Source organism: Lycorma delicatula, chromosome 9, assembly GCF_047948215.1.
Source record: "Lycorma delicatula isolate Av1 chromosome 9, ASM4794821v1, whole genome shotgun sequence".
Lineage (NCBI taxonomy): Eukaryota > Metazoa > Arthropoda > Insecta > Hemiptera > Fulgoridae > Lycorma > Lycorma delicatula.
This window is the reverse complement of record NC_134463.1, coordinates 123956402-123974667: the sequence shown is the minus strand read 5'-3', so window position 1 is coordinate 123974667 and position 18266 is coordinate 123956402. Positions and strand designations below refer to the sequence as shown.

At 28.8% G+C, this 18266-nt stretch overlaps 1 protein-coding gene across 1 annotated transcript in view; it reads left to right on the top strand.

The window, feature by feature from the left end:
• Positions 1–18266, top strand: part of LOC142330751 (trypsin-1-like) — a 92199-nt gene that overhangs the window by 70921 nt on the left and 3012 nt on the right. The window contains exons 5-6 of the mRNA XM_075376196.1: positions 10525–10623; positions 16796–16962. Of these exons, the coding sequence (XP_075232311.1) occupies positions 10525–10623; positions 16796–16962 (266 nt within the window). The remainder of the gene's footprint in view (positions 1–10524; positions 10624–16795; positions 16963–18266) is intronic.

The following is an 18266-nucleotide window of genomic DNA, read 5'->3' as shown; positions in this document are numbered from 1 at the left end:
AGCTTAGTAAAAAAAATCTCACAAATTGAAATTGGCTATGAAATTAAATTGTGTTATAAGAATTGTAGCTCCTATATCAAAGTCCCTCAGATTATTACAATAATTATAAATTGATCAGAACATGTAACATCGCTGCTACAACATGCTCAATAGCCAAGACAGATATAAGCAAATGTGCTGTTGACAAGTAATCTTGATCACAAAAACAAGGAAGCATAGTAATTAAAACAGACCTATTGTATTAAGAGAATCTAGGCTTATATAAATTAGATAAACTAATTTTTATAACCAAATTAATTAAATTATCTGACAAAAATAATTTTCCTAATTATACCATCAACATATTACATACCATAAATCTTAAAATTTGATAATGCATTTTTTTTTATTTAGTCCCTACACTCATATAATTAGTACAGAATAGAACAGCTCCTTAATCTACTAGAATAATAGCTGCACCATTGCAGGAAATAATCTACCAAACGATAAAGTATCACAGACAGTTGAACAAATAGGTCGCAATGGTATCAGATGCTTCCCCAACCCCAGGTGATAAAGTAAACATTCTATAAAAATTACTTTATTTAAACTTTTAATAACAATTATAATAATAATTTAAGCAAAACTTCCATCAGACGATACTAGTTTTTAGCATAGGATGTGCAATAACCAATAAATAATAATTGTATTTCTCCAATTGAATTATTACAGTAGAAACAAAAGAACATATTCTTCTTAGGAAAAGAAGAACAATAATTTGTTCATCCTTCGCACATTGCAGTAAAAACAAATTAAAATGAACATATTACATATACATATGTAACATATTACATTCACAGTTATATACAATGTTTTAACTACAAACAGAATTAAAGTAAAAAGATACTGACATAGAATTAATTTATTACATGTTACTACAATCTTATTCTAAAATAGAAAAGTAAAATGAAATTAATAGAATAATAAAAAAAGAGAAAGATATTGCCCAATCATAACATTAAGCAATACTAAATATCATGAGTTTTCTTTTAATAATGCAATACTGACAGAGTTATTGACAAATTAATTAGGCCTCGTCCCTCTATGAATCAAGAGACCTTGCCGATGGTTACAGGGCTTGAGTGCTCAGTGATACAGGATAGCTGAACCAAAGGTGCAACCATATCGGAGAGGTATCTATTAAGAGCCAGACTAGGAATGATTCCTGAAAGAGGGCAGCAGCTCTTTCAGTAGTTGGTCAGGAGGACTTAGACGGTCATATCAACATCAACCAATCTTCTGAGTACTGTACAACTGAAAGAAATGGAAACTACCCAATTTCTTCCAAGAAAATGTAACTTTCTACATTTTCATGTAACAAAGATGAAGGCGCCTTCCTCGGTAAAATATTCTCGAGATAAACTAGTCCCCCGTTCGGATCTCCAGGTGGGATCTACTAAAAAAGGATTCACCAGAAAATTAAAAAATAACTTCTACGAGTCTGAGCATGGAATGTTAGAAGTCTAAAAAAGGATTGTAGGTTAGAAAATTTAAAGGAAAAGGGTAGATCAAATGTAGACGTAGTAGGAATTAGCAAGGTTCAGTGGAAAGAGGAAAACTACTTTTGGTCAGGTAATTTTAAAATAATTAACTCGGCTTCAAATAAAGGGCAGCAGAAGTAGGTTTCATAATGAAGAAGAAGATAGGGAAGAGAGTAGAGTATTTCAAAAAAGCTTAGTGGTGGAATCATTGTAGTAAGGATAAAATCAAAACCTAAGCCAACAATGATTGTTAACACCTATATGCCAACAAGTGCCCATGATGATCAGGTAGAGCGCATATACAAAGCAATTAAAACATGTAAAAGGGAATGAAAATTTAATAATAGTTGAAGATTGGAAAACAAGCATTGGAAAAGGCAAGGAAGGAAATACTGTGGGTAAATATGGGCTGAGCAATAAGGAATAAAAGAGGGGACACCAACTTATTGAGTTTTGCACGAAGTATAATTTAGTAATTGCCAACACCCAGTTTAAAAATCATAACAGAAGAATATACACATGGAAGAAGCCAGGTAATACTGCAAGACATCAGATAGATTATATCATGTTTAAACAAAGATTTAGAAATCAATTTGTCGACTGCAAAGCTTATCCTGGAACAGACATTGATAGTGACTATAATTTAGTGATAATGAAATGTAGACTGGGGTTTAAAAAACCTGAAGAAGGCGTCACATGAATCAGTGGAATTTAGAGAAGCAGCTTGAGGAAGAGGAGGTAAAGAAGATTTTTAAGGAGAACATCGCAAGAAGCCTGAGTAAAAAATATAAGGTAGAAAATATAGAAGAGAATGGGAAAATGTTAAAAAGGAAATTCCTAAATCAGGAAAAGTGAAAACCTTGGGTATCAAAGGATATATTGAGCTGATGGATGAATATAGAAAGAATAAGAATGCTAGTGATGAAGAAGGTAAAAGGGACTATCAATAATTAAGAAACACTATAAACAGGAAGTGCAAATTAGCGAAAGAAGAGTGGATTAAAGAAAAGTGTTCAGAAGTGGAAAGAGAAATGATCAATGGTGAAATAGAAGGACCATACAGGTGTAAGTTAAGGTGAATTTTGTGGTACATAAATTAAAATCTAATAATGTGTTAAACAAAGATGGAACACCAATATATAATACAAAAGGTAAAGTCAATAAATGGGTGGAATATATCGAAGTGTTAAAAGAAGTAAATGAATTAGAAACTGGTGTTATAGAGGAAGAAAAGAAGTCAAAGAGTATGAAAAGGGAGATACAATACCGAGATCTGAATTTAGGAGAGCATTAAAAGATTTGAAAGGCAGAAAGGCTCCTGGGATAGACAGGATACCTGCAGAATTACTGCACAGTGTAGGCGAGGAAGCAATAGATAGGTTATAAAAACTGGTGTGTAATATTTATGAAAAGGGGGAAGTTCCGTCAGACTTCAAAAAAAGTGTTTTAGTCATGATACCAAAGAAAGCAGGGGCAGATAAATGTGAAGAATACAGAACAATTAGTTTAACTAGTCATGCATCAAAAATCTTAACTAGAATTCTATACAGAAGAATTGAGAGGAGAGTGGAAGAAGTGTTAGGAGAAGACCAATTTTGGTTTCAGGAAAAGTATAGGAACAAGTGAAGCAATTTTAGGCCTCAGATTAATAGTAGAAGGAAGATTAAAGAAAAACAGACCAACATACTAAGCATTTATAGAATTAGAAAAGACATTTGATAACGTAGACTGGAATAAAATGTTCAGCATTTAAAAAAAAATTAGGGTTCAAATACAGAGATAGAAGAACAGTTGCTAACATTTACCAAACTGCAACAGTAATAATCGAAAAACATAAGAAAGAAGCCATAATAAAAAAGGGTGTCCGACAAGGATGATCCCTATGATACTTTTTAATCTTTACATAGAACTAGCAGTTAATTTTGTTAATGAACAATTTAGATCCGAAGTAACAGTTCAAGGTGAAAAATAAAGATGTTACGATTTGCTGATGATATAGTAATTTTAGGTAAGAGTAAAAAAGATTTAGAAGAAACAATGAACGGCATGGATGAAGTCCTACACAAGAACTAACGCATGAAAATAAAAAAGAACAAAATGAAAGTAATGGAATGTAGTAGAAATAATACACATGGACCACTGGATATAAAAATAGGAAGGTAAAAGATTAAAGTTACAGAAGAATTTTGTTATTTGGGAATAACAAAATTTTGTTATTTGAGAATTACTAAACATGGACAAAGCAGGAGCGATATAAAATGCTGAATAGCACAGGCGAAACGAGCCTTCATTCAGAAATATAATTTGTATACATCAAAAATTAATTTAAACATCAGGAAAAGATTTTGAAATTATATTTTTGGAGCATATTTATATGGAAGTGATACTTAGATGATTGGTGTGCCTGAGAAGAAAAGATTAGAAAGCTTTTGAAATGCGGCGCTATAGGAGAATGTTAAAAATCAAATGGATGGATAAAGTGATAATTGAAGAGGTATTGCGGCAAACTGATGAAGAAAGAAGCATTTGGAAAAATATAGTTAAAAGAAGAGACAGACATAGGCCACATATTAAGACACTCTGGAATAGTCTCTTTAATACTGGAGTGACATGTAGATAGGGAAAATTGTGCAGGCAGGCACTGTTTGGAATATGAAAACAAATTGTTAGCTGTAATATACCAGTCAAATGACTGAAGACAGAAAAAAAATTAGGTCTCATTTGAAGAGACATACACATAAGATAAAACAAATACACTAAAAACTAAGATTTTTAGTGTACACATATATATTGTACATATATATGTTACATATAGCTGTCACAATGAATCTTGAAGCTTGGAATGCGACAGCTAGTATGGTGCCTGTTATCCAAACTGAAAACCTTCAGTTTAGTTTTCATGCACAAAAGCAAGTTGCTTTCTTGTATATACAACTTATTATTTTGTTATTGGGTGGTATGAATTAATTAAATTTTTTTTTTAAATTCTTTTGTTTATACTTTATAAATTATTAAATATTGTGTCATAAAAAGAAATGTTATGGTATATTTTTAAATGTCATAAAAATGTAGACCTCTTCTCAACAAGTATTAAAATTACATTAGCAGACAAATGCTAAATGATAAATTAACTAACATTATAATTGTCTGAAATAAATAACACAGTTTATAATAATCTATCCTGATTTTACTATTGTAAAAATAAACATAGATAGGCCAAATATTATAACTCAAGAAATGAGTCACCTTTCTTAGAATCTTATCAAGAAACAATATGGCTATATTATTTATTATGCTCAAAGTTTTCAAATACAGCCAGGCCAATGTAAATTAGCCCACATGACTGAATGCTTGCCCAATTAACTAGACCTGTAAGAGCATTTTTACAAATTCCGTTTCTTTTTATTCGAGTTTTGATTGAGAAAAGTAATACATTTTATAATCAGTTGTGTATTTTTAGTATTTTATAATTACGAGTGAACTTAAGTTTACCGCAAAAAATGAAAAACTTAAACGGCAAGCCCGGGAAATAAAAAATAGTGTATGAATTTATGAAACAAGAAGGTGATTGATTTCCAAATTCGGAAAAAGAAGATAAACAACTGATTCACATTAAAGAATGTGAAGAAAGAACAGCAACTGTGTGTAGGATATCACAATCCCAGTTTGACTTGCATGTTATACCATTTTATGTGTATTGTACAATTTCCCATTTCACATAAGCGTTTCTGTAATTCTTGTCAGGTTTACATTTTTGAAAAATGCATAACAATATATTTTTTTGCCGAAAATGGTCGAATATTAATTAAAATTTTTTTAGTGAGCCAATTAAATTTAACATAAGTTATGTACATAAATAATTAAATCAAATAAATTTAAAAATATAATAATGTTCAAAATATTATACAATAAGGTGATTAAAATTTCAAAACATAGTGTTCTGAAATCCAATACTAACACCACAATATATCTTATGAATGCCCATTTGCTGATACATAATGAAGTAAATGTTATGCTAAAAGGTTGGTAGAATGATTCGAATTGCAGCTATCGCTGCCAAGGCACAAGCATTAAGATTGGTTGTGCTGCCTGTAACTTGCAATAATAGATTTCATTATACATTACAGAAACAATAACAATACACTAACACAATGGTACATTTAACAATATTAATACTTAAAAAATAAAAGGAAAAAAAATAACAGATATTTTAATTAAATATATTATGAAATAATCATTTTTAATAATAAAAGTAATTACTTTAAGAATAATTCTATATTTAGGAACTGACAACAAACAAGAATTGCATATTGCGTTGTTTTGGTTTGTAACTAATAAAAGTTTTTCTCAGATGGCGCCTTATTCTAGCACATATAATCCTACCCTTGTTAATAAATATTGATTATAAATAATTTTACTTATGAAGCTAAATAAGACCAATGAGTTTCCACCTATAACTTAGAGAAAGTTGCCAGATTAGTAGAGATTATGAGAAAAGGATATAGTTGTCTACATTTTTGAGGAACAATTTTTTTTGTCATTTTTAGAAAAATGATTCCAAATGTAGAATTAAATTTCATCTATTCTAAAAGTAACCAAACACAAGTATAATGTAAATTAAATAAATAAGCACAACTTATCGACTTGTAAGGTAAGTGCGCTCGAGTTTGAAGCTTTATAAAAATTAAACTGTAGATTTTGAAAAGAACTGAAATTATCTTTTAGATTATTTTAAGCTGCGTGACTTTTATTTTTTTACTAATTTTTTTTTTTTATTACCACCATGGTAATAGAGAAACATACTTTTTGAGTTCCTCAAAAAGAAGTTATTCTTGAAGTTTCTGTTTCACAGCTCTAACTTAACTTTTATCTCTTGTTACTAAAAAAACCACTGGGCCAATTATATTCAAATTTTTACAAAATCTAATCCTTTCTTCTGTGAAATTTTAGTTCAGTATTTTCCATCTTTATTGATTTGTATATGATTTGTAAAACAATATTAACTTTTTGATCTGTATGATGTACAAATACAAGACAAGGTTCATCATTCATTCATTACCTTTATCGTTATTAATAAGACATTTCATAAAATGTATTGTTAAACATGCATTTGTTACGAATTGTTATTCTTTAAGGATTTTTTCATTTAGTAAGGTGATACCTAAAATCAGTGAATTATTGGGGCAAAACAAGTATAGCGTAAAACAATTTAAAAGATGATTCAATCCGTTTTAAAATCTGACGGATGATTTTTATTTTAAAAGCCTCGAGTATACATACTTTCTGCACTGGTAGAAGTAAAATTTCTAAAAATAAATCTAAGGATTATAAATAGTCATTAACAATCTGGATCATTCCACCATTTAAAGTTTCGCCTGGAGGACAGAGATTTTCATCAGACAAGGTGGTTATCAAATACATTAAACACCTGTTTTGTGGAAAAAGATGACAGCTACTATTTAGAAGGTTTAGAGAGGTTAGAGCATCACTGGAAAAAGTGTGTCGATTTGAAAGCATACTTTGTTAAAAATAAAATATATTTGATAGAAAAGTTATTTCTTTCTATGTTAGGCTCAAAAATTTTCAGACAACCCACGTGTATATATATATATATATATATATATATATATATATATATATATATTGGCAACAACAAAATACTTGTACATTAAAATACAAAATGAAACACAAACATTACAGATTTTTTTTTAAAGAAATACAATTTTGTTAAATCACTTAAATTAATAAATTAAATTTATTTTATAATTTCTATTTAAAAATAAAAGATGATTATTTTGACTTCCAACAGCAAAAGGTACAAGGTCTTGTCTGCTAGTGAGAGCATTCGTTTAACTACAGCAGTATTTCTCAACCTTTCAGCATTTGCGACCCAATTTTCAATCATAATTTTCATCTCGCCCCCCTCTCATACAAAAACTATGTATTCAATAATAATGTATTTTGACGCTAAAGCTACACTATGACCTTAATTACAAACCTTAAAAATTCCCAAGAAAAAGTAAATTTATTGATATTTGGAAACAGCAATCTGCTGCACTGACAAAACTAGAATTAATGCCTCTCTATTGCTCTCTGTCTTACGTCCACCATATCGGTCATTCTCGCAGCTTCACAAGAAATTCCAATTTGTCTCAAATATTCTGGAATATCTGCGCAACCGCTTGCGCAAATATATTAATGCTACATCTCGTTTGATTCCAGCCAGTCTCAGTCCAGTCGATCCTTCTATCGCTATCGAATCTATCGTGAATGTGTGTGCTGTAATTTGTGTGTTAATTGCAATTCACGTATTACATATCCACAGCAGTAGATTTATACAGAATCATGGATAAATTTTAAAGTGAACATAAATGAGCATTAGACGATAGTGAAGGATCAACAAGTGCATAACCAACTGCGATTCCAAAAATAAAATGAAGAAAATATTCTCAAGAATGCTTAAATTTTGGGTTTACCAGTACTGAAGTAAATGAAAGGCCCCTGTGTGTCATTTGCTCAAAAATTTTGGCAGCAGACAGCATGAAACCTAATATATTTAAATGACTTTTGAAATGCTTCATAGTATGTTAACAAACTCCGAGAATTCTTCGAATTAAGATTAAAATCACGTGAAAAGCAATCATTTTTAAAAAAAAAAACTTTGTGAATGAAAAAGCTTTACTTGCCTCTTACAAAGTTTCATATAAAATAGCCGGATGTAAAAAGCCTCACATCATTGGTGAACAGCTTATTTTGCCAGCTGCAATTTAGATTTAGAAACTATTTTAGATATAATTATGCCAAACAATTGCAGTCCATTCTTCTATCAAATGATACTGTTGCCCGTTGAATTGGTGATACAGCTGAAAATGTACAGCATCAGCTTTTCAAGAAGCTTGACAAACTGTTTTCAATTCAGCTTGATGAGCTAACAGATAGCAATGAAGATGCTCATTTCATTAACTATGTTCGATTTTGTGTTGGTATGTCAGCAGTAGAAGAACTACTTTTCTACAAACCAATAAAACGCAAAGCAACAGCAATCGCATAATTTATTATCTTAAATGATTTTATAAATGAGGTAAATATATAGTGAAAAAACTGCATCAGAATATGAACCGATGGAGCTTGTTCAATGTCTAGAAAGTTCCAAAGTAACCAAGCACTTATGAAACAAAAATTTCCTCAATGCGTCTGGACACACTGCATGATACATATAGAACCTCTACTTCTCTGCTTTCTTTGCTTTCCAAAGAAATGAGTCTGGTCTGAATATTGGCCTAACAGTTGTAAGCGTAGTAATTATATAAAAATGAGACCCCTGAAATCAAGACTTTTTTCTGCACTTTGTAAAGACATTATTATTTTATTGCGAGGCAAGATGATTACCATGTGGGAGATTTTTGAAACACATTTATGAATTAAAAGATGAAATTGCCATTTTTCTAGAAGAGGAAAACTGACCAGAAGCCAAGAAGTTTCGAGATAGTTTATTTGTAATGGAATATACTTGGTCAACATAATCAAAAAATGAAATACCGCGAATCTTCAACTCCAAGGAGGAAATACACATATGTTGGACACGAGTGATAAAGACAATGGTTTTTGTGGAAAATTGGTGGAATTGTAGAGCAGAAATTTAAAGCAAAAAACTTAGAAGAGTTTGTAAATGTGAATGAATGTGTTAAAACTTACAAGGCTGAAGAACAACATGTGAAATTTGTTTCTGTAACCATTGAAAATTACTTAGTATTCGTTTTTTTAATTTAGTATTGATAAGTTAATTATTAATACACTGTGCAGTACTGATACAATCCTATTTATAAGTGTATTATACCAGTGTAAATGCGTATTTCATTGTTTATTATGTCAGAATATATTTTGTTTTGCTTTCCTGTCAATAAATTAATAAATTTTTTTAATATTCTTTTTTATATGCTCATACCCCCCTGGGGAGACGCGCCCCACAGGTTGAGAAACACTGAACTAAGTAATAGACCACACCTGTAATTCAATACACAATAAAAAGAGAAACATTGAAATAAAAAGGCTATCCTAAGTACATGAGCATAACAAAAGCAGCAGAGAAATGCAATTTTAATAATAATTACAGATTAGACGATTGACAAAAACAATTAAAAAATAACTAATAAGCAAATTAGTTAGGAATATTAACAAAAAATAAACAAACTATATTATTTTATTTTCACACTTTTTGTGGTGAAAATCAAATAACATATTTTATTTTATTTTCTTATGAAGGATTTTCATCAAATGGCTTCATCCATCCATTGTTTAAAAAATAAACTATCTAATCTAAACTAAATAACTTGTAAATAAGCTATCTAAACTATCTTATCTACATTAAAGAAAAACCTATTTTTTATCAAATTCGTTAATTTTCTGTTGACTATATTTGATAATTTTATATTTAAAAAAATTATTTGGTGCAAGATTGTCTTGTAATAATGTAAATAAACTGTCTTCGTATAATAGTCAAATTTGAACGATACTACTCATATTTCTTGTGTTACTTCTTTGTAAGTATCATAATTCGCTCTTAATTTAAATTGTCCTACGATGACACATTGAATGTGTCTCATTATGCTATTAAAGTATAACTTATAATTTGATCTTTTATTTACATTTCACTGATATTTTTTACTTTTAAAATATTGGATTTGTCAGAAAATTGTTTAAAAATGGTTAAATGCAAAATGCAGAATGGCTATTCAAAGTTCTGTAATAAATCTACAGAAACAATGTTATTTATCTCATTTCATTTAAATATTATTACATTTTAATATACATCATAAACATGACATGCACTAAAATTATTGAGGTGCAATGTGGTGACAAAAATTGGAAGAGCATATCAAAAAATAAATTAACGCATTAAAATAATTATTCATGCAATCTCATAAACTAAATAAGTACTTTTCACATTTATTATGTTTTATAACTGTTTTTTATACTAATGATTTCTAGTAATTATGTTTTTTAGCATTATTAAAATTATCACGTCCAGTGACTGGAAGAGAAGTTCGTTCAGTATGTTTAGAACCATCTGATGGGAAACTTCCAAAACTCTGCATTGCAACAGGTATATTAGAAAATATAAGCTTACTACATAAAAATATAAAACATGTACTGAATTCATGACAAAATATTAAACAATAGGCAGTTCTCACAAGTGATTAATACTGTTGCTGTTAATGTTACCTCACACCCAAAATTGTCCAACCAAGATTGAATTGGAACAACAGCATGGAGTCAGACATTATTATAAAGAAACTGCAAGAAATTTTTCTACATTTATAATTTTGGAGCCTATTGGCATGAACTTTACTAAAATGTCTTTACAAATCCAGAAAATCATCACTTTGAGATTTTTACTCTTTAATTTTTTAGAGAATTGTTACGATACCAATCAAGTAATTGACATTTGCTTTCTGAAATGAAATGGAGACAATCAAGGCTCATTATTATTCACAATCTCATTGAGAGTATTATCTCTATCTACATTATGCTGCTGAAAAAATTCAGAGCACTGACCCAATTCTACTGATTTTATGTCGGGTCAGTCAACTGCCATGGAACACATGTACTAATTTTATTGTGGCCATGTGGCCAGATGTTTCAATACAATTTCACCAAACAGTAAAGAATTTGGAAAAAAGATACTGTAATTCATCAAGAGTTACTTGTCTGTTTTACAAGATTAGTCATTAAATAATTCTGAGAGTAAAGTCTTCTGAAACAAGTTTTGGGAGTCCCAATAATCTTCTATAGATAATTACCTTTTTAGACCACTTTTTTAAACTCCATTCACTCATTATCAAATCACCATAAATCTGCCGAACTGAAAATACATACTCGCAAGATTTCATTTTCATTTTAAAAATACAGAGCAAGGTTCATTTTAAAACATACAAATTCTCAAAAATACATAAGGTAAATGACTCTTAGAACACATAGCAAAGAGATTGAGCAATTTTAAACCAGGCATAAGCCAATATCACACATCTCATGACAGCACAGAAACTATACATAAATGTTCTTTACATACTGCATTATCCTACAATTTTCCATGTGAATTAACAACTATCATTTCACAACAGTTAATCAACATGTAGTAATCAAGTTTACTACATGGATGGTTAACATATCATACAGATATTTTATCATATCATTTAGATATTGTGCAGTTGGCACTGTCTTCTAGATTAATATCTGAAAGAAGTATTAGAAAGAGAATCCAGACTGCTTAAAGTTAAAAAAATATTTGCACAGATGAACATAGAAGAGAGGTCTCTCACGTGTACCATTTTATTTGTTTGGTTTAAACAAAAAAACTACTTGATCAACCATACCCAAATTTTTATTCATGTTTCTTGGCATAACTGAGAAGGTTTTTAGATACTTCATCTTGAAAAAACTAAAAAAAAAAATATATATATATATATATATATATATATATATATGTAGTACTAGAGATTTGCCAGTTGAAACACAAATTTAATGAAGTGAATTAATGAATCGAGTTTCTCAATTAATCACTGTGTAAGTTGGGTTTGAACTGAATAATTCAAATCAATCGAATGAATAATATTATAAAAATAATAGATTAAGTTTATGTTAAATAAAATAATATTAAATAAATTAAACAAATTTCTATTTAACAATAATGGGCTTCCCATGGGGACTGCGTGTGAGGCTAGATCAATCATAACCACTAACTGGTAACAAATGGAGTGCCACTGGAGCGTTGTTTTGGGAGATGCAATGGGATGCTCTTATCCCTACAAACAATTGTCGAATTTTCACAATTTAAACGGGGTATCTGTTAGTAGGTTGATGGCTAACTTTTGCATGCATCAGGCATTCTCTCAATCTGCACATCAGTAATTCAGAAATGTATATATAAAAAGTTTGTCTGTTATCACATCACATAAGAACCAACCACCTGATTACTTTCAAATTTACAGAATAAATTCATGTTACCCCAGGGAAGGTTTTAAGCCATCGACCGAGGCCTTAGCTTCCTTAAAGGTATTAAAAATATTCATTACTTCTTTGCCCACAAAGAGGATGAAGTTGTGAATTAAAGATATTGTTTATGGGAAAAATAGATTAATTCTTTAATTTCATTATTATATTTTTGCCACCATGGCAAAGAAATAAATTACAAAATTTTTATCATCAAAGGTGTGTAGTACTTTAGTTACATAGTTACTATTATTCTATCTTTTATAATATAGTATCTTTTTTGGGTTTCTATAAACCCTGAATACTATAATTATTATTTATCAGTATTCTCACAACCGTGAGGATAACGTACAGTGGGTAGAGCCCTCTGGGTAGATGGGAATGGCTAGTGAAATGAGCTCTGCAGCCGTGGGATAGGCCCTTTGGCCCTTGAGTTGGCTCTAGGATTCGCCTGGACTGACATGAGCCTCGAGGGTCCAGGTTCTGGCTAGACAGGACAGCTAGTATATTTATATAAATAAATTATTGTGTGGTATATTATATATCACACCAAAGCCTATTTTTTTTATAAATAATTAAAAAAAAATACAATTTTTAATCAGTCAATTATTTTTCAGTTTATTTTTTTTCTGCAACACTGTTCATTGTTAATGTAGAATTTACCTTGTGGTTTTTTGTATTTCTGAATACCCAGACTGTAATGTATTATTAACTAGAATCCAACCATAGAATGATGGCCAGGAAAAACTAAGGAACTATCAGCATAAAAACATAATTGGCCTGGCCAGGCCTTAAACTATCAGCCTACAACATAAGAAGCAAGGGCAAATTACTTTTGCCACTCATGAGATTGTTGAATTAATAACGGTTTCTTCATATATTAAAATGAGTCTCAGTAAAATAACTGTCTTAAACTGATCTTATTTAAATAGAATGAAACATTTTAGTTATATTTTTAAAATACAGAAAAGCATAATTTTCACAAATTAAAAACTAATTTAAAATCACTAAGGTATAATCTTTTTTTATAAAAATGTTCTGTTTAAAATCAATCACAGTACATTATTTTCTAGTCATTTCAAATTTTAAAACATAATCATCAAGGATATAAAAATTAAAATTTATCATTTTTAACTCCAATTTGGCATAATACATATGTAATAACTGTTTAAATTAAAATACATGGTGATTTAATTAGTCATCATTAAACAGCAAGAAAAATACAATCATCCGAAAAAGCAGAATTACATAGATCAAGAAAATGGAAAGCACAATCAAAATTTTTCATTCATATACTGAAAGGATTTATTACATTATATAAAAGGTGTTTATTGTATTATATAAAAAATTTGTTACTTGTTTCAAATAAATTCATAATATTTTTTTTCACTGAGCAGTGACTGTGCATCACCTGCCAAAGCAACTGCTTTATGATATAGTAAAATGGGAAGATGACTCAAATTTTAAAATGAATTTTCTTTAGTGCTAATTTTGCTTTTTTATCTCTCAGTCAAATCAAAATTCATATGTAAAATTTTAGAATTTCTGTTGAGAAGCTGTTTATTATTATAAAATATTGTTGCTCTGATGTAATGCCTGACAAAGAGGTAAGAATTTCTTATAAAAGCTTTTACAATGAACAAAACACTTTAAAACTACACGAAAATAAAATTAAAAAATCTATTTTTCAACATATTTTATAGATCTGTAGAGTTTAGAAATCATTACATACCAAAAGGGCATAAAATCTAATTTTCCTAAAAGTAATTCTAAATAAAATAACATATGGAAAATAGGAATTAATCTGATATACAATATTTTCACAATTATAACAGCTTAACTTTGGTAACTTGGTAACCAAACGTTTTTGATTCTCAGCGCTCTTGTAGAATCCAGAATTTTCCAAGATGCCCTATGCCAAATTCTAGCAAATTCACTTTGTAAAATAGCCAATAATCTTTTGGAAGGGTTAGGTAAAAATAACTAAAACACATTTTAGAACACAAAAGATATGACAACTAGTTCTGCTAGATATTGCATCCTATGACATTAAATTAAAAATGAAAATGTAATTATGAAAATTGTTTAATATTTTATAACTAAACATAGAAAACTCAGAATAAAGAATATAGGAATCAGGAGGGAATTAAACTAAACAATCTAGCAGGGAGAATTTGTAATGGCCTAACAATAGAACCATATATAAAAAAAAGAGGAGGTGAAAAAAAGGAAAAAGCAGTAACTGAGGAAAATATGGAAGGACAGTGAAAAAAATTGGATCCTGGATAAAACTGTAAAACATATCCTTATAACTTGTTAATTCAATAGCAACTGGTACATCTTATTTAGTAGCTACATAACTACAAAAAGTGAAGTAAGAATTAATGCACTGCTAGAATCCTGGGAATATTTTACATTTCTACACAATACTAAAAAAATATTGCTGCTTTATAACTTAAGTGTATAGGGTATGTGGTGAAAGCTAAAAATAATGCAGTAAATGTTTAAATTTAAAATAACATAACATTTCAATTAACGATTACATAATTCCTTATTGAAAACGTTACCTAAAAAAGAACTACAACAAATGAAAATAAGACACAATTCTTTTTTGTCAATTTTTTTTAAACAGTTTAATCTTTCTATTGTAAACATTACTTAGCATTAAAAAAATTAACTAACAAGTTTTCCTTCAAATTACGTTTGCATAATATATCATCAGAAAATTGAGTTACGTTAATGTTATACTAATTATAAAAGCCACAGAAAAAAAATTAATGAAAAAACTCAATTTAATATTTAAACAATAGTTCAGTAACTTAGAATAAGCAATAAAGATTAACATCTAATGTTCTGAACATCTGAACGTCAAACCTAAGTAAAACAAAAATCTGATGTGGACACCATGTAACTTCCTTATATGCCTATTAAATTACAAAACACATTTTTTGTAAAATAAAAACTACATAAAACTTTATTTCACTAATAAATTCTGATATTTTTTCTTTTTTTTTTGTTATTTAATTATTACTGTAAAAATGTTTACAATCACGAGTTTAATAATTATTAATAAATCAATACATTAAATTAAAAAAAAAGAGATGAAATCGGATTTGAACCAATGTGCCTTCCCCTTCCAAGATCCAAATATTTCATTAATTAGAATTTTATTCAGTTATAACTCTGGAACCAATGAATATAAGTACCAGTTATGATTATATCATTGAAAAGCTCTCAATGAGGGCTTATTACTGCAGTTAAGAACACTTTTGGTTGAGTCCACTGTAATCAAAAGGGGAGGTGCGCAACTAGATGTTACAAAAGTCCTAAATCAAAGATTTCAACATCCTACAGCTAATTGTTTTTGAGTAATACACATACGTACAGACATCATGTCAAAACTAGTCAAAATGAATATTTCCATTTAAATCTGAAAGCCAAAATTTTTCGCAATCACAATACTCCTTTACAACATACAAGGAAGTGAAACATAAACTGTTTTTCATCATTATTACTGTATAGATGACTATGATGCAACAACCTGCAATTCATCTACCATTTCAGGTAACATTTTTGTTGGCTTCAAGCAATCAATATCAATCATTTTTAATGTAAAATATATATATATGTATGACAAAACTTAAATAAAATAATTGAAGAACAAAACTCACTCAATCAAACGCAAATGAAGAAAATATAATCATATAACCTCAAACACTAGTTATATTTTTCAATATTTACTTTAATATTTAGCAGATTGTATGATAAATTAAATGAATAGAATCGGAATTGGTCAGTGAACAAGTGTATACAGTCAACCTCAGAGCACAAACAGACTATTTTATTATACAATTTAATAAGGCCACCCAAACTGAGCTCTGGTTTCAGCGACATAATCAACGGGTGAAGGTTTCAGTCCATTTCATTAATAAATCGGTTCCAATAGACTATCAAAGTATCAAAGTAGCAAAGTATTCCGTTTTATTGCAATATTGACATTTTTAGTATTAAACGACACAGTAGTTAGACCAAAGCAAGACAAAGAGAACAGACAAAATTTGGAAGAATTCCAGAAAGCGTGTGTATGTGCGAGTTCAACTTTGAAAGGAGAGAAATATTCAAACCCAGAATTAGTAAATTACATCAGGAACTGGATATATAAACATGAATGCAATCAAAATTCATAATATTTATAAGAAAAAATTTATTATAAACAATATTCATTAATACAAAATATTAATTAACATTAAAGAGTAATATTTTTTAGTTAAAAACTTATTTTCTAGGATGGGGTCGTACAACTCAAACTGGCACATTATCAACTATATTACGGCAAGTAAGGGTACCTGTGCATGAAAACTCATTATGTAGAGATAAATATGGACCATCTGTACCAATTCAAGATGGACACCTCTGTGCAGGAAAATTAGATGGTTCTACTGGTGCTTGTATTGTACGTAAGATTACTTCTGATTACTTTATTTAAGAGTACATCCATTGATAATAATAAGACTTATTTTTATTAAATATATATATATATATATTAAACATGAACCACCTAGTAGTAAAATTTTAAAGATAAGACAATCTTACCTTAATTTTATCATGATAGTACTTTGGCAGGATCGCCATCAATCATGACTGAATTCATTTTATTAAAGTGCATATTAAAAATTAACAATATACACAGTATCACTAAAATAAAACCGTGCAAATGCTGTCACGTTTGTTAAAGTCATAATGTAATGCAATGGTGTAATTTTCATATATATATATATATTTCTACAAAGGCTCGTAAATAAAAATGTAGGAATTTATAATGTAGAATTCAACAGACTGAAATGATCAAGTCACTAAAATAACCAGAAAAATAATTATTTTTTTCATTCCTAAATATATTTATACTTCATAAATGTTGAGGCTACTTCAGTAATTATGCTCTACTGTAATATTGAAGCAAAAAACAATAAATGATGAAACATTGGACGTTAATAAAATATTCATTATATTTAAAGATCAAAACTCTTAAATTTAAAGAACAAAAAAGGATAAAAATTATATTTATCAATACCCTGCAAAATTTCAACTACAATACCACTATTTTTTAAAGTTTTTTCATAGTAAAGAATAAAAAATTATGCTCCATTATCTACTAACTGATACTGAAGTCACACTGTATATAGCTGATACTGAAGCTTGGTTTTCCTATATTGTGTACAAAATTGCATTTAGTAATTAATAAATCTGCAAGTAACTTGTTTGCACAATTGTATAATTTGTCAAAGTTGCGTACTAACAACAGTATATCAAAAATAGAATCGACATCTATCAATTGTCTCATTCAATAAAACAAGTTTTTTTTTAATTTTAAAATATGCTTTTATTTAACTGATGAAAAAATTAAAATTACAAAGATACCAAAATTTCACTATTTGGAAATTATTGAATTAAAGTACGCATTGTTTAGAAGTACTTTCCAAAAAAAATATATTTAAAGATTCACTAAAAAAAAGAAAAATAATATCACTTTCATATTAAATCAAGAATAAATGTTTAAAATAAACTCTTTAATTAAATTTAAATAACGTTTTATATTGATAATGATGTTTTATACATCTCTCAGTTATATTTAATTATAATAATGCATATTGAATAAATTCTTTAATAAAATTCCACCCATCATTGTATTACACAACAAATTATCCATGAAATGATTTTAATATGTTTATAATATTATATAACAGACTTTTTCAGGAA